At 40.7% G+C, this 18,186-nt stretch overlaps 1 protein-coding gene and 1 long non-coding RNA gene across 2 annotated transcripts; both read right to left on the reverse strand.

Moving 5' to 3' along the window:
- Nucleotides 1-567: 567 nt before the first annotated feature.
- Nucleotides 568-12,031, reverse strand: LOC121400086 (traf2 and NCK-interacting protein kinase-like). Its single transcript, XM_041582803.1, has 15 exons — nucleotides 11,996-12,031; nucleotides 10,362-10,448; nucleotides 9,438-9,521; nucleotides 8,420-8,506; nucleotides 7,206-7,241; nucleotides 6,666-6,731; nucleotides 5,977-6,033; nucleotides 5,119-5,247; nucleotides 4,532-4,642; nucleotides 4,347-4,437; nucleotides 2,986-3,104; nucleotides 2,204-2,258; nucleotides 1,942-2,020; nucleotides 934-1,085; nucleotides 568-744 (listed from the first exon to the last, which is right to left on the reverse strand). The coding sequence occupies exons 9-15, from the start codon at nucleotides 4,634-4,636 to the stop codon at nucleotides 731-733; spliced, it is 615 nt and encodes a 204-aa protein (XP_041438737.1). The 5' UTR covers nucleotides 4,637-4,642; nucleotides 5,119-5,247; nucleotides 5,977-6,033; nucleotides 6,666-6,731; nucleotides 7,206-7,241; nucleotides 8,420-8,506; nucleotides 9,438-9,521; nucleotides 10,362-10,448; nucleotides 11,996-12,031; the 3' UTR covers nucleotides 568-730.
- Nucleotides 12,032-12,039: 8 nt separating this feature from the next.
- Nucleotides 12,040-15,061, reverse strand: LOC121400087. The gene is made up of 3 exons (XR_005965545.1): nucleotides 15,019-15,061; nucleotides 12,924-13,010; nucleotides 12,040-12,079 (listed from the first exon to the last, which is right to left on the reverse strand). It is a non-coding gene; the product is annotated as an uncharacterized LOC121400087 (long non-coding RNA).
- Between the last annotated feature and the right edge of the window lie 3,125 nt (nucleotides 15,062-18,186).

An 18,186-nucleotide genomic window follows, 5' to 3' on the forward strand; every position in this document is an offset into this window, starting at 1 on the left:
ACAGGGCCAGGCCAAGGGCACCCGGTCAGCTAACCCCGCCCCCCACATGCGTGATTACATGCGAGCGCACATAACAGAGGTGCAACAAAGGGGAAGTGGAGGGGCAGTTTGGGGCAGGGGAGGGACAAGCTGTGAGCATTTGCAAGCAGAGGAGGTCACTAGTTTTCAGTCTAGTATTTACATTATTCATTGGAGAGTTAGACCTATAGTTACTGTTAGATATTTCTCTGTGTAACAGTGGGATATCCTTAACTCTGCACCCCGCCCCTCCCCCATAACCCCATTATACCAGAGCCCTGTCTACACCAGCTTCTCCATAATGTCCCAACTCATGTTCTCCTCCTTGTCTACATTAAACACTCATCCAGCCATTCTTTCCCCTAGCAGAGACCCCCTTCCATTGAGGCCCAATCCAACACAGCTATAGAGATTGTACCCCAAGGAAAAACCAGCCCTGTCTCCCATATATTACGACTGCCCCCCTAATAAGAAAATACAGCATTGAATGTCATTCAAGAACAGTCCTTGTATAGATGGGTCACTACTCAATAAACCAACAAAATCAACCAAATTGCCAAATGTTTATTAGTCATTTACAAACAGATCGATGTTGTGATCTGATTTCTTTCATGTCGGCTGCCATCGGGGACCAAGATGTTATAGTGGGGCCCAAAGATGACAAATGGGCCCCGGTGCCCCCGTCCCTCCCCCCGATGGCTGCCTCAGGTCTTCAGTTCTTCCAGCCTAAGGAAAGAGAGTTCAGTGTTAGACATGGAGCAGGTCTGTGTATAAGAATTCTGAAATTCATTTCCATTTACAATTTTATGACTTTTTTTTGGTGCTAATTTAAAGGACAACTATATCTATAAGAACATTTTCTCCTGGGCTTCTCTCCATAAAGCCAACTATAATAATAATGAGCAATGTCCTTACCTCTTTGCAGTTGTTTTGCAATGCTCCTCTTCACAGCTGCTTCATCACACAGGTTGCTGATAAAGGGGTGATGGAGAAGCTGCCGTGCGCTTGGTCTTTTTGCTGGGTTTTTCTGCACGCATTCTTGGATGAAGAAATTGAATTCTTCACTCCTGGAAAATGAAATTGAGGCAACGTTATAATTACTCATACTATAAATATAACATTTTATGAAAAGTTCATGCCATTAAAAGACTGATACCCCCCTTATTTACTTTATGGTGGCCCCATTGACTCCATTGAAAGTGCCCTGGTTTGTGGGCGTTTGTTTGGCAGACCCTCCCTTTTAAAAGTAGTCGGCGGGGGAGGATTTAGCACAATTTTAGAACCAGGGCACAGGAGAAGTCAACGTAAAGAATTACTATTAAACAGGTAAGATCCCTTTTTATTATTAAGTTGACTTGAGCAAGTTAGGGACCACCATGTGGGGTTACCTTGATGTGGTATGGTGGCTTAACTAATCTTATGATCATGATTTTAGAACAAAAAACGCTGTTCTTTTAAAATGTATATGTATTTATGTATTTATTTAACTTATTTAGATCTGGTATAAAATTCTTAAAAATCAGCCATAGGTGGGCACCCACAACCCCCCCTTCTTATTAAAAGACTGAGCCCTGAATATCCCATATGTCTCCAGTCCTAGCACAGAAGTCGGAATCTGCTTTCAACTGCCCCCCCCCCATGGGGATGTTGCAATTGAGGGAGGGGGCCAGATTATACTTTGCACCAGGGGGGTGGTGGGAGGCCCCAGCCCCCCAGTCCAACACTGTATGTCTCCCTATTTATAGTAACTTGCTGACAGTCCTTTGGTTAATCTTCAGTAAGTCTCCTTTACCATAACTTCTCCCTTCCCTATTTCCCCTCCTCTTTCACCCTGACTCTCTCTTTTGCCCACTCCCTTACTCCCATGTCAATTTCCCACCCTCTCCCTCACTCCCTTTTCCTATTTGAGGGGAAATCACTCACCATTTGTCCCAGGTTGGTCTTAAAGCAGGACCAAAAAGAATCTGGTTCATCAGCTGATGTTTACTGAGCTGTCTGTATGCTAAAGGATGTAAGAAAACAATATATAAGAACATGCTGACAATCCCACCATTTATTTCATATCTATAGTCTGTGTATAAAGGGTTCGAGTTATCACTATTCTATGTGACATCACATAAATACTCTCTGACCTTGCGGGTAACAATTGTTTTTGGATTACGATACAGACACAAGAGTTACTTACGGAGATAACCTTCTACCATTTCCAGGGCTGACACTCCCAATGACCAGATGTCCGCCTAAATGTTAAAATATGGGGGGAAAAGAAAAATATTAGAGTCGATTCTGCACAGGGAATATTAAACGAATTCCATCAAGCGATTATTCCGATGCTTCTGTTATTAATCCCCCCCTGACAGTGGTACTATGTGTAACTGAATAACATATTCATTATAATCATGTCTCTCTGTACTCATATAAAAATACATTTCAAGGGAAAATGACTGAAGCTTGTATTGCTAAATAACTGCACTAAACAGAGAGAATTTTTATTTGACTCGCAGTGTTGGACTGGCCCATTGGGAGACCAGGAAAACTCCCCGTGGGCCCAGGTGTTTGTGGAGCCTCTCGCTTCTAACCATTTGGCCTATTTCATGCTCATTCCCTAGACTCCCTAGACTACGAGAATAAAGAGGGTGAGAGAGGAGAGGAGTATAATATTTTGGAAAGTGGGCCCTAAACCTCAGGTTTTCTGGTGGGCCCCTGGTATCCCAACCCAACACTGCAGAGTGGAACTGTAACTAACTCCAAAAAGCATCAGTAATTGCATGAGGCTGGTTCCTAACATTCCTGTTCCCTGCACTTAGAATCCATTCCCCTCACTCACTTCTCCCCTCTCATAGCAGGGGAACCACTTTACAACTCTGATTTCCCTCTTATGAGAGAGTTCTGTGAAATGAGTGAGCAAAACATTGGCTGCACTTCACCATGAGTAGCCCATATAGATTTAACTAAAGGCAACAATACCTTGTGGTCATAGTCAAGGTTCTTCTTTCTCATACAGGCAAGTGCCTCCGGTGCCATATATGTTAGAGTTCCTTCCGTGCTCGAACTCTTCCTTCCCATGGTGGCGCATGAGAAATCACCTGGAATTGTACGACAAAAGCATGAATTCTAATGCTGAAGATACAGCCCAACAATAAACATGATGGTAACATGAGAATATTAGATCATCTATTTCGTGGAAAGCCTTAGCGCTGGGATTATTGTTTCTTCCCAGATTAAGGCTTCTCAAAGGTCTATTTGATCATTTCTACTCTTGTGAGACAGAGCGAGATAAAACTGACAGAGCAGATTGAACAATAAAACACCCTCACTCCACATTCATTAAAGCTTTACAACATCCTCCCTTTATTCACATTCTAAGGGGGAAAATAATTTTTTTTACTTAGAATTTTTCATGAAAATTATAGATTTGTTTTTAGATTAATAATCCCCCCCATGTTACAAAACATAAAATCTAAATTTGCCATTTCAGACAAGTCAATGGGAGAGGCACATATCTCAACTTAAAAGTTTTCGTGGTCAGTGCTGGGTTTTAGGGAAGCACCGAATCCAGGATTCAGTTCAGTATTCTGCCATTTTCAGCAGGGTTCAGATTCGGCCGAATCCTTGTACCTGGCCAAACTGAATCCCAATCCTTAACATCATGTGACTTTTCATCACAAACTAAGGAAGAAAAAAACTTTTGACAAGCGATTTGGGGGTTCAGCCAAATCCAAAAAAGTGGATTTTGTGCATCTCTACTGGGTTTAGATTGAAAATAAGACTTATTTATGGGTTTTGAGTGATTCTGGATAAAAGCCCAAAGAAATTGAGTGATTCAGACATTCTCTCGATTTTATCGAGTTTTTCTGCTATCCGATTAAATAAAAGGGTTACTTACTAAACTCCGAATGCAAAAATCACGGACATTTTTGGACTTTTAAAAAAATCACACATTTTTCAGAATTTATTAAAAACTAAGGATGGAAAAGTCCACATCAGAAAATTCAGCATTTCAGACCTGTCAAGGTTACATATAAGTCAATGGCAGAAGTCCCAATGATCTTTTGATGTGCGTTGGGTTTTGTGCAATACCCCAAAGTTTTTGGAGCTTTTGGGCAAAAAAACATAGGAGTTAGGAGTTTTCAGGTGAAAAATCGAAAAAAAAATCAGAATTTTCTGGTGAAAAGTCCCAAAAAATTTGATTTTTCCCCCAAAGCTAATTTTGGGAAAATGTAATAATAAATAAGCGCAATAAACCCAATAAGATTTGATCAGTGTTTGCAGCAGAACATGTTGAGATGAAAGCAGACTTTGATAAATAACCCCCAAGTATCACTTACCAATCTTAACATTGCCGGATGACGTCAGCATTAGATTGATGGGCTTGATGTCATGATGGATGACTTCCACTGTCTCTAGGTGGCACAGACCCTGGGAATAAAAGTAAGAATAGAAATATTTTCATGCTTTCATAGCAAATTGAATATATTGTGAATAGTATGGAGGAGGTTTACGTGTGACATACCTTTATCACCTCTTTACAGATATAAGCCGTCCACTTCTCGCCCAAAGAATTGTTTTTCCTTCCGCTCATGAGGTCACGGATGGTCCCACCAGTGCACAGTTCCATAGAGATCTAGAAGACAAATAAAGAACATAAAGTACATATCAGCTACAATTTTATTGGGAATCATGGGGCCACAGCTCTCTCTCCTTACAATATGCAACTGTAACAATGTACCTATGTATTTGTGCAAATGTTAATATATATATATATATAGAAGTATCGAGTGCACATAACATTACACTGTGAGAAACAAAATATATAATAATCGGTGCTCATTGCCGGATATGGTTAAGCTTTGCATTAGGCAATACGGGTGTGTAAGACCCTTCCATGCTATAGTTTACTATAAAATACTCTACATGCAGTGGTTTTAGCTTCTACTTGTTGTACCTTATGAGACTTGCAATTGGGCTGTGGTTACATACATTGTGCTCTTTTTTACCAAGCTATTCCTATCTCCATGTAACACCAAAGCTTCTATTAATGCTCTTAATTGGAATATTGGGGGCACAAAGGAGTATGTATGTGAATAAACATTGTCTTACCGATAGACCTTTAGACGGCGTGCTCCTGCACGGGGCCCGGTGATAAAATGCCCCGTAAAACTTGATGACATTGCGGTGGCCGGTGACCTTCTGGAGAATTTCTAGTTCTTCTTGCTGGTATTTTTCATTCTAAATTCAAATAAAGTTAAATAAAATGAATACACTTACCATATAAAATACCCCACCTAGTTATGAAGAATTAGCGCTTCCAAAAACAGCGAAAACCATCCACTTATTTGTATAGTTACAGGGTGATTAGGGGTCATTTATAAAGAGCCAAAGAGAAGTGCACAAGCACTAAGGAGCACAACAAGCAGGACCCTTAGTGATTGTTCAGGGAGAGCTTTGGGGTCTCGCTTCACTCTGTACCCCACCTGCCAAAAGCATTAGGGCAGCTCTGTTTTGGAGTACAGAGGCCTGTGCCAATTTATTTTCCATGGAAGGCAGAGTATAAAGAACAATTTGTACCCTGCAGACTTTCATGATGTAAAAGACCCATATTGAGTTTGAGAAAAAAATGCACAACCATCAGGTTATTGCCGCCATTCTGAAATACTGGTAACATTTCTGCATCTGCTAAACCCACAGACCTGGGAACAGGGTCAGACTGGGCCAACAGGGCACTGGGAAAAAACTCAGTGGGCCCTGGCTTGGGGGGAAGAAAGTGCTTGTGACTGCGGGGCCCAGGGGTGGTGTAGGGGCCCCTAAGGAGAAAGGCCACTTGGGCCCCCCAGTCTGACCCTGCCTGGGAACTTGCCAGTATTTGGTCAGCATGTTCTACTTCTACTGATAATCATAACATTGGTGGAACCAAAGGCTTATTAGTATCTAATAACAGTAAGAGTGTGAAGTCATTACCTCCGGGTCATTGATGATCTTTATGGTCACTTCTTTTTGTAGGTCAATATGCCATCCCTGGAACAGAAGCAGAGAAAGAAGCTCCATCATGATTATGAACATAACAGTTTGGTAAAGCAACAGATATAGCGTGGGACTAGGGTAAGGTTTAGGGGCAGATTTATCAAGGGTCAAATTTCGAGGTATTAAATACCTTAAAATTCGACCATCGAATGCAACAAACTTGAATTCAATTATCTTATTTGGATTCAAAAAGTTGAGCATTCATTGGATCGATCATCAATGGAATGATATATATTCCATCAAAAAAACTTGGAAAAGTGCTCTGGAAGGTCCCCATAGGCCAACATAGCAATTCGGTTGGTTTAATCTGGAGAAGTATGAAGTCGAAGGATTTTTTAAAGAGACAGTACATTGATTATCGAATGGTCAAATAGTCGAATGATTTATACTTCGAATCATTCGAATTGATGGAATTTAGCCTATTCGATAGACGAAGTACCCAAAAAATTACTTCGAAATTCGAATTTTTGCATTCGAATCCTTCACCAGAGCTTAGTAAATCTGCACCTTAGTGTCAGACTCACAGACACTCGACAAATACACAAAGGACAATATTGTAGAGAGTAAGACCAATTGGAAGAATTATAGAATCACTAAAATACGTGATATTGAATAAAATATCTCACCAGATGAACTCGACAAAATGGACCCTCTCCGATGACTCTTCCGATTTTTAAATGTTTCTCGGTTTTCTAAAAGGTGACATTATAAATAACAATATTAAAATACTGTAATACATTTATATGAGGAGCACGGGTGGGATAGGGAGAAACTGGAAGGGGTTTAAGTTAAGCTTTTAGGTTCAGCTTCTTTTCTGAGTTTTCTCTGAGTAAAAAAAGTCCAAAATAAACTACAATCTACAATTTGACCTTATTTATCATTGAACAAACCCAATAAAATTGTTTTGGAAAAAACTAGAAAAATTTGGGTTATTGTGGACAAAAAAAGAATTTTCAGGGATTTATGCTGGAAACACTCAGCACAGACCATAAAATTCAAATTTGAAATGGGACTTTTGCCATTGACTTGTACAGGACCCGGCAGCTTGGAGATGACGTATTTTCAGATTCAGACAATTAGCAGCCTTGGGGGATAATAAATCTAGAAAAATTCCAGTTTCTCCAGTTTTTAGCATTTGGACTCCAATATTAATAACTTTTGCTTACCGGGAGTATCTTTGAGAGCGGAGTTTTGTTTTCCTCCTGGGGAAAGAAAAAAAGGTTTTTATCAGATGAGCTCAGTTTATTATAAAGAAAATAATTAGTGAAAGGCAGGTATTAATGCCGGACACCCGTGATATCTCCTAGTTAAGCCATTTGTGCTTCAATTACCTAAAACCTCCAGCTTAAAGGGGAGATTCACCTGTAAGTTAACTTTTACTATATTAAAGAATGGCTAATTCTAACCAACTTTCCACTTGGTCCTCGTCATTTATTTTCTAGTTTTTTTTAATTATTTGCCTTTTTCTTCTCTTTCCAGCTTTCAAATGGAGGGGGCGGGGGTTCACTGACCTCATCTACAAACAAATGCTCTGTAAGGCTACAAATGTATTATTATTGCTACTTTTTATTCCTCAGTTTTATATTCAGGCCTCTCCTATTCATATTCCAGTCTCTTATTCAAATCAATGCATGGTTGCCAGGGTAATTTGCACCCTAGCAACTCATTTGCTAAAATTGCAAACAGGAGAGCTGCTGAATAAAAAGCTAAATAAGTCAAAAACCACAAATAATAAAAAATTAAAACTAAAGGCAAATTGTCTCAGAATATCCCTCTCTACATCATATGAACAGTTGATTCACAGGTGAACAAGCCATTTAAAGAAGAAGCACATTATCCAAACGACTATATTTGTGCCCCTAATCAAACAGAGCTAAAGAGCAGGCTGGTTGGTTGTTATTTTGTGCCAAGTCATTTCTGTTTAAACTGTCATTGATCACTGAGCAGCAATTTGCTAAATAAACTGACCTGATTCTTGGTCTTCAATGCTCAGGATTGAATTATATAATAAAAAAAACTTGAATTTGTCACGTTTTTACAATTCAGACTATAATAATTAACCCCCGTAATGTGTAGCCTTACAGAGCATTTGTTTTTAGATGGGTCAGTGACCCCCATTTCAGAGCTGGAAAGAGCCAGAAGCAGAAGGCAAATAATTCAGAAATGGTTAAAATATAAACAATGAAGACTAATTCGAAAAACTGCGTAAAACTGGCCATTATGTAACAAACTAAAAGTTAACATGAAACTGAACGACCCCTTTAAGAGAGAAAATGAGAAAATATTGGTTTTATGAGAATATGATGAAGTAGAGAATATGATGGAATCCATCTCATTTCTTCCATTATAGTTTTTTACTCTTTGATTATTTTCTGCTTACCTGACAGTGGAGGAAGTTGATGGATTGGGTTGGTGGTTGGGGGGAGTTGATGGAATTCTCCCCCTCGTGCTCAATCACTTGTTCTTCCTGTTTAACACAGAAAATAAAGATCAGGAACAAATATTTGCTATATCCTCATAATTCCAGCACAATTGTGGCTGCACTCCAAGGGGGACATTTACTAAAGGGCAAAGTGGCATAAATTTGGCAGCGTGATGTCATTTCGGCCCTTCGGCGATTTACTAATGGTAGTTGGTGTAATTTCGCCAAGGAGATAGACTCTGGCGCAACTTCGCCCTCTAACGCCAGGCAAATTTTCGGCAGTGTTACTATGCAAATTTATTTTTTCAAAGTTTTTGATATTACTGAATGTAATAGAGTAGATAGGACTTCCTCAAAAAAATAGTTGGAAATGTTTCTAAGTCCCATAAAACGCTGGCGTTTTTTCCCTATTTAAAGGGTGATTGACTGAAAAAGATCGTAAATGTTTCCCCTTCCCATTATATTTACTAACATATGGCACCTAAACTATACAGTGGGCACATGTGCAGGACATTATAACAACTTTATTTCATTAAGGTTCCCTGGCCTTGTGTAGTGTAATGTATTTGCTGCAGCATATACGCCCATTGTACTTTAACTGCACACCGTATGCTCATTAGCCAACGCTAGAGTAACTTCCAACTGCTGAGCGTAATTTCGCTGGCGTAATTTTGCCAGTGTTCATTACCCAGTGCGCAACTTCGGATCTTTGTGAATTATGCAAATTTACACCTGGCGAAGTGTTGTGATGTGCACGAAGCCGGCGCTGGCTAATTTTTACAAGTTGCATCTGCTGCAATTGCACATGATCATAACTACAGGTACAACTGAGCTTCATTTAGAGCCCCTGTGTATTTGGAATTTAGTTATGGGGGAACAGGGGCTCACAGAGTCGTTTGTGTGATTTGATTGAATAGGGGCCTGTGTTGGGGCCAAAATAAGTTTAAAGGGATTAAAGTTATAAATGAGCTCAAACCTGAGCACTTTCCTCCGGCTCCTCCTCATTTCCCAGATCCTCTTCCTCTGGGCTTTCCTGGCAGTTGTTGGTGCCAGATGATTCCTGGTAAATAGAAACAATTAGTGAAACATCAAGGTGACGTGATTAAAAGTATCATTAAAGACAATTATTATCACATGCATTTGGCTCCCCTTAAGAAGTGGTTTGGAATTTATGGGGGAACAGGACCCTATAGAGACGTTTGTGAGATCTGATTGGATAGGGGCCTGAGTTGAGGCCAAAATAAGTTTAAATGGTTTAAAGTTATCCTAAAAATGCATTAGTCAGCTCTTATTGAGCTCCACCTGGCTGATGGTATTGCTCCGCTCCTCTACTAGTGGTCTATTTCTCCTTGATGATGATATTGCCAGGCTCCACTATTGACTCCTGGTAAATAGAGAGACACCACTTGTGTACCATCTAGGTGAGGTGCTTACAAGTATTATTAAAAACTAGGGATCCACCGAGTCCAGGATTTAGGATTCGGCCAGGATTTGGCCTTTTTCAGCATGATTCGGATTTGGCTGAATCCTTATGCTCGGAGGAACCGAATCCCACTCCTAATTTGCATATGTAAATTAGAGGCGGGGAGGGAAATATCGTGACTTTTTGTCACAAAACACAGAAGTAAACATTTTTTTCCCCTATTCATACCTAATTTGCATATCCAAATTGGGATATTTTTCGCACAGGATTCGGGGGTTCTACCGAATCCAAAATAGTGAATTCAGTGCATCCCTATTAAAAACATGTTTTATCACATCTATTCAGCTCCCTGGGGAAACTACTAATATTAGTATTTTATTGGTTTTGTGAGATCAACTCAGCTGAGTAGAGAATATGATGAAATCCATCTCATTTCTTCCATTATAGTTTTTTACTCTTTGATTATTTTCTGCTTACCTGACAGTGGAGGAAGTTGATGGATTGGGTTGGTGATTGGGGGGAGTTGATGGAATTCTCCCCCTCGTGCTCAATCACTTGTTCTTCCTGTTTAACACAGAAAATAAAGATCAGGAAAAAATATTTGTTATTTTTCTCATAATTCCAGCACAATTGTGGCTGCACTCCAAGGGGGACATTTACTAAAGGGCAAAGTGGCATAAATTCGCCAGCGTGATGTCATTTCGGCACTTCGGCGATTTACTAATGGTAGTTGGTGTAATTTGCCAAGGAGATAGACTCTGGCGCAACTTCGCCCTCTAACGCCAGGCAAATTTTCGGCAGTGTTACTATGCAAATTTATTTTTTCAAAGTTTTTGATATTACTGAATGTAATAGAGTAGATAGGACTTCCTCAAAAAAATAGTTGGAAATGTTTCTAAGTCCCATAAAACGCTGGCGTTTTTTCCCTATTTAAAGGGTGATTGACTGAAAAAGATCGTAAATGTTTCCCCTTCCCATTATATTTACTAACATATGGCACCTAAACTATACAGTGGGCACATGTGCAGGACATTATAACAACTTTATTTCATTAAGGTTCCCTGGCCTTGTGTAGTGTAATGTATTTGCTGCAGCATATACGCCCATTGTACTTTAACTGCACACCGTATGCTCATTAGCCAACGCTAGAGTAACTTCCAACTGCTGAGCGTAATTTCGCTGGCGTAATTTTGCCAGTGTTCATTACCCTGTGCGCAACTTCGGATCTTTGTGAATTATGCAAATTTACACCTGGCGAAGTGTTGTGATGTGCACGAAGCCGGCGCTGGCCAATTTTTACAAGTTGCATCTGCTGCAATTGCACATGATCATAACTACAGGTACAACTGAGCTTCATTTAGAGCCCCTGTGTATTTGGAATTTAGTTATGGGGGAACAGGGGCCTACAGAGGAGTTTATGTGATTTGATTGAATAGGGGCCTGTGTTGGGGCCAAAATAAGTTTAAATGGATTAATATTATAAATGAGCTCAAACCTGAGCACTTTCCTCCGGCTCCTCCTCATTTCCCAGATCCTCTTCCTCTGGGCTTTCCTGGCAGTTGTTGGTGCCAGATGATTCCTGGTAAATAGAAACAATTAGTGAAACATCTATCAAGGTGATGTGATTAAAAGTATCATTAAAGTCAAATATTATCATGTGCATTTAGCTCCTCTAAGGCTCTTAGAGACGAGCGTTTTTAGCTGCGCTTCCCTGTGCTCCAGTTTCATGTGTTCAGCTGCAGGGGAGCGCAGGAGTAGATGCACTGAATTCTTTTCAATGGGGCTGTACTCACACAGACACATGTAAGCGAGGAGAGCAGGTTGGGACACAGCATGTTGCATTTTTCCTGCATCCAGTGCTTACATGTGTAGGTGTAAGAACAGCCCTATTGAAAAGAATTCAGTGCATCTACTCCTGCGCTCCCCTGAGTCTGAACACATGAATCTGGAACTCAGGGAAGCGCAGCTAAAAACACTCATCTGTAAAGAAGTTGTTTGGAATTATGGGGGAAAAGGGGCCTACAGAGTAGTTTGTGTGATTTGATTGGATAGGGGCCTGAGTTGGGACCAAAATAAGTTTAAATGGATTAATATTATAAATGAGCTCAAACCTGAGCACTTTCCTCCGGCTCCTCCTCATTTCCCAGATCCTCCTCCTCTGGGCTTTCCTGGCAGTTGTTGGTGCCAGATGATTCCTGGTAAATAGAAACAATTAGTGAGGCATCTATCAAGGTGAAGTGATTAAAAGTATCATTAAAGACAATTATTATCACAAGCATTTGGCTCCCCTTAAGAAGTGGTTTGGAATTTATGGGGGAACAGGACCCTATAGAGACGTTTGTGAGATCTGATTGGATAGGGGCCTGAGTTGAGACCAAAATAAGTTTAAATGGTTTAAAGTTATCCTAAAAATGCATTAGTCAGCTCTTATTGAGCTCCACCTGGCTGATGGTATTGCTCAGCTCCTCTACTAGTGGTCTATTTCTCCTTGATGATGATATTGCCAGGCTCCACTATTGACTCCTGGTAAATAGAGAGACACCACTCTTGTAACATCTAGGTGAGGTGCTTACAAGTATTATTAAAAACTAGGGATCCACCGAGTCCAGGATTTAGGATTCGGCCAGGATTTGGCCTTTTTCAGCATGATTCGGATTTGGCTGAATCCTTATGCTCGGAGGAACCTAATCCCACTCCTAATTTGCATATGTAAATTAGGGGCGGGGAGGGAAATATCGTGACTTTTTGTCACAAAACACAGAAGTAAACATTTTTTTCCCCTATTCATACCTAATTTGCATATCCAAATTGGGATATTTTTCGCACAGGATTCGGAGGTTCTACCGAATCCAAAATAGTGAATTCAGTGCATCCCTATTAAAAACATGTTTTATCACATCTATTCAGCTCCCTGGGGAAACTACTAATATTAGTATTTTATTGGTTTTGTGAGATCAACTCAGCTGAGTAGAGAATATGATGAAATCCATCTCATTTCTTTCATTATAGTTTTTTACTCTTTGATTATTTTCTGCTTACCTGACAGTGGAGGAAGTTGATGGATTGGGTTGGTGATTGGGGGGAGTTGATGGAATTCTCCCCCTCGTGCTCAATCATTTGTTCTTCCTGTTTAACACAGAAAATAAAGATCAGGAAAAAATATTTGTTATTTTTCTCATAATTCCAACACAATTGTGGCTGCACTCCAAGGGGGACATTTACTAAAGGTGAAGTGGCTAATGCTGCGTAAATTCGCCAGCGTGATGTCATTTTGGCACTTCACTGGCGTAATTTCGGCAGAGAGATAGACTCTGGTGCAACTTCGCCCTCTAACGCCAGGTGAATTTTTGGTAGTGTTACTACGCAAATTCACTAAGTTTTTGATATTACTGAACGTTGACTCTATCGCCAGACTTGCCTTCCCACCTCAGACCAGGCAAAGTGCAATAGAGTAGATAGGACTTCCTCAAAAATTAGTTGAAAATTCCCAAAAAAAGTCTCAAAAAATGATGGCGTTTTTTCCTATATAAAGGGTGAGAGACTGAAAAAGATAAAACATTTTTGGGGTACCCTCATTCCCCCTACATTTACTAACATATGGCACCTAAACTATACAGTGGGCACATGTGCAGGACATTATAACAACTTTATTTCATTAAGGTTCCCTGGCCTTGTGTAGTGTAATGTAGTTGCTGCAGCATATACGCCCATTGTACTTTAACTGCACACCGTATGCTAATTAGCCAACACTAGCGCAAATTCAAACTGCTGAGCGTAATTTTGTTGGGGTCATTTTTACAGCGGTCGTTACCCTGTGCGCAACTTCGGATCTTCATAAATTAGCAGTTTTCAGGCAAATTTATACCTGGCCAAGTGTTGTGATGTGCGCAAAGCCAGAGCTGGAGAATTTTCACTGGTTACTGAATTTGCCCCCAATTTGCATCTGCTGCAATTGCACATGATCATAACTACAGGTACAACTGAGCTTCATTTAGAGCCCCTGTGTATTTGGAATTTAGTTATGGGGGAACAGGGGCCTACAGAGGAGTTTGTGTGATTTGATTGAATAGGGGCCTGAGTTTGGACCAAAATAAGTTTAAATGGATTAATATTATAAATGATTTCAAACCTGAGCACTTTCCTCCGGCTCCTCCTCATTTCCCAGATCCTCTCCCTCTGGGCTTTCCTGGCAGGTGTTGGTGCCAGATGATTCCTGGTAAATAGAAACAATTAGTGAAACATCTATCAAGGTGAAGTGATTAAAAGTATCATTAAAGACAAATATTATCATGTGCATTTATCTCCTCTAAGGCTCTTAGAGACGAGCGTTTTTAGCTGCGCTTCCCTGTGCTCCAGTTTCATGTGTTCAGCCGCAGGGGAGCGCAGGAGTAGATGCACTGAATTCTTTTCAATGGGGCTGTACTCACACAGACACATGTGTGGGAGGAGAGCAGGTTGGGACACAGCATGTTGCATTTTTCCTGCGTTTGGCACTTACATGTGTCTGTGTGAGTACAGCCCCATTGAAAAGAATTCAGTGCATCTACTCCTGCGCTCCCCTGCTGCTAAACACATGAAACTGGAACTCAGGGAAGTGCAGCCAAAAATGCTCATCTGTAAGAGCCCTAAAGAATTTGTTTGGAATTTATGGGGGAACAGGGGCCTAGAGAGTAGTTTGTGTGATTTGATTGGAGGAGGGGCCTGAGTTGGGGCATTTCAGTTTAAAAGTATAATTAAGGACATTTATTATCACATGAATTAACTTCCCTAAGGAATCTTAGAGATGAGCATTTTTAGCTGCGCTTCCCTGCATTCTGGTTTCATGCTTTCAGCTGCAGGGGAGCGCAGGAGTAGATGCACTGAATTCTTTTCACTGGGGCTGTACTCACACAGACACATGTAAGTGAGGAGCGCATGTTGAGACGCAGCATGTTGTATTTTTCCTGCATTCTGTGCTTACATGCATCTTTGAAGTGCAGCTAAAAACACTCATCTGTAAGAGCCCTAAAGAAGTTGTTTGGAATTTATGGGGGAAAAGGGGCCTATGGAGTAGTTTGTGTGATTTGATTGGATAGGGGCCTGAGTTGGGACCAAAATAAGTTTAAAGGGAATAAAGTTATAAATGAGCTCAAACCTGAGCACTTTCCTCCGGCTCCTCCTCATTTCCCAGATCCTCTTCCTCTGGGCTTTCCTGGCTGGTGTTGGTGCCAGATGATTCCTGGTAAATAGAAACAATTAGTGAGGCATCTATCAAGGTGAAGTGATTAAAAGTATCATTAAAGATATTTATTATCAGAAGCATTTGGCTCCACTAAAGAAGTTGTTTGGAATTTATGGGGGAAGTTATGGCTGATGATATTGCCAGGCTCCACTATTGACTCCTGGTAAATAGAGAGACACCACTTGTGTAACATCCAGGTGAGGTGCTTAAAAAGAATTATTAAAAACTAGGGATGCGCCGAATCCAGGATTCAGTTTGGGATTCGGCCATGATTTGGCTTTTTTCGCCATGATTTGGATTTGGCCGAATCCTTATGCTCGGCGGAACTGAATCCAAATGCTAATTTGCATGTGCAAATTAAGGGCAGGGAGGGAAATATCGTGACTTTTTGTCACAAAACAAGGAAGTAAATTTTTTCTCCTTTTCATACCTAATTTGCATATCCAAATTAGGCTACGGTTCTCGGCAGAGTTTTTCGCACAGAATTTGGGGGTTCTACCGAATCCAAAATAGTGAATTCAGTGCATCCCTATTAAAAACATGTTTTATCACATCTATTCAGCTCCCTGGGGAAACTACTAATATTAATATTTTATTGGTTTTGTGAGATCAACTCAGCTGAGTAGAGAATATGATGAAATCCATCTCATTTCTTTCATTATAGTTTTTTACTCTTTGATTATTTTCTGCTTACCTGACAGTGGAGGAAGTTGATGGATTGGGTTGGTGGTTGGGGGGAGTTGATGGAATTCTCCCCCTCGTGCTCAATCATTTGTTCTTCCTGTTTAACACAGAAAATAAAGATCAGGAAAAAATATTTGCTATTTTTCTCATAATTCCAGCACAATTGTGGCTGCACTCCAAGGGGGACATTTACTAAAGGTGAAGTGGCTAATGCTGCGTAAATTCACCACCGTGATGTCATTTTGGCACTTCACTGGCGTAATTTCGGCAGAGAGATAGACTCTGGTGCAACTTCGCCCTCTAACGCCAGGTGAATTTTTGGTAGTGTTACTACGCAAATTCACTAAGTTTTTGATATTACTGAACGTTGACTCTATCGCCAGACTTGCCTTCCCACCTCAGACCAGGCAAAGTGCAATAGAGTAGATAGGACTTCCTCAAAAATTAGGCAAATCTACACCTGGCGAAGTGTTGTGATGTGCGCAAAGCCGGAGCTGGAGAATTTTAACAAGTTGCATCTGCTGCAATTGCACATGATCATAACTACAGGTACAACTGAGCTTCATTTAGAGCCCCTGTGTATTTGGAATTTAGTTATGGGGAACAGGGGCCTACAGAGTAGTTTGTGTGATTTGATTGGATAGGGGCCTGAGTTGGGACCAAAATAAGTTTAAATGGATTAATATTATAAATGAGCTCAAACCTGAGCACTTTCCTCCGGCTCCTCCTCATTTCCCAGATCCTCTCCCTCTGGGCTTTCCTGGCAGTTGTTGGTGCCAGATGATTCCTGATAAATAGAAACAATTAGTGAAACATCTATCAAGGTGACGAGATTAAAAGTATCATTAAAGACAATCATTATCACATGCATTTAGCTCCACTAAGGGCTCCTAGAGACAAGCGTTTTTAGCTGCGCTTCCCTGTGCTCCAGTTTCATGTGTTCAGCCGCAGGGGAGCGCAGGAGTAGATGCACTGAATTCTTTTCAATGGGGCTGTACTCACACAGACACATGTAAGCGAGGAGAGCAGGTTGGGACACAGCATGTTGTATTTTTCCTGCATCCGGTGCTTACATGTGTAGGTGTAAGAACAGCCCTATTGAAAAGAATTCAGTGCATCTCCTCCTGCGCTCCCCTGAGTCTGAACACATGAATCTGGAACTCAGGGAAGCGCAGCCAAAAATGCTCACCTGTAAGAGCCCTAAAGAAGTTGTTTGGAATTTATGGGGGAACAGGGGCCTATAGATTAGTTTGTGTGATTTGATTGAATAGGGGCCTGAGTTGGGACCAAAATAAGTTTAAATGGATTAAAGTTATAAATGAGCTCAAACCTGAGCACTTTCCTCCGGCTCCTCCTCATTTCCCAGATCCTCTTCCTCTGGGCTTTCCTGGCTGGTGTTGGTGCCAGATGATTCCTGGTAAATAGAAACAATTAGTGAGGCATCTATCAAGGTGACGTGATTAAAAGTATCATTAAAGATAATTATTATCACATGCATTTAGCTCCTCTAAAGAAGTGGTCTGGAATTTATGGGGGAACAGGACCCTATAGAGATGTTTGTGAGATCTGATTGGATAGGGGCCTGAGTTGAGGCCAAAATAAGTTTAAATGGTTTAAAGTTATCCTAAAAATGCATTAGTCAACTCTTATTGAGCTCCACCTGGCTGATGGTATGGCTCAGCTCCTCTACTAGTGGTTTATTTCTCCACTATTGACTCCTGGTAAATAGAGAGAGAGATCATGGTCCCTCCGCTGCCTGATGCAGCTGAAGTTGCTGCCACCCCCTCCCCCAGAAATTCAGCTCTTAAAGAACCAGGAGAAGCATTTTTGCTGCCCCTGGTACCTAGTGGGGCACTGCTGCCTGAGGCGACAGCCTTAACCCACCTCATTGGTGAAGCTCCCCTGGAGAGAGACCACTCGTGTACCATCTAGGTGAGGTGCTTACAAGTATTATTAAAAACTACGGATGCACCGATTCCAGGATTTGGGATTCGGCCAGGATTTGGCCTTTTTCAGCATGATTCGGATTTGGCTGAATCCTTATGCTCGGAGGAACCGAATCCAACTCCTAATTTGCATACGTAAATTAGGGGCAGGGAGGGAAATATCGTGACTTTTGTCACAAAACACAGAAGTAAAATATTTTTCCCCTATTCATACCTAATTTGCATATCCAAATTAGGATATTTTTCGCACAGGATTCGGGGGTTCTACCAAATCCAAAATAGTGAATTCAGTGCATCCCTATTAAAAACATGTTTTATCACATCTATTCAGCTCCCTGGGGAAACTACTAATATTAATATTTTATTGGTTTTGTGAGATCAACTCAGCTGAGTAGAAAATATGATGAAATCCATCTCAATTCTTTCATTATAGTTTTTTACTCTTTGATTA

Source organism: Xenopus laevis, chromosome 2L, assembly GCF_017654675.1.
Source record: "Xenopus laevis strain J_2021 chromosome 2L, Xenopus_laevis_v10.1, whole genome shotgun sequence".
NCBI classification, from domain to species: domain Eukaryota; kingdom Metazoa; phylum Chordata; class Amphibia; order Anura; family Pipidae; genus Xenopus; species Xenopus laevis.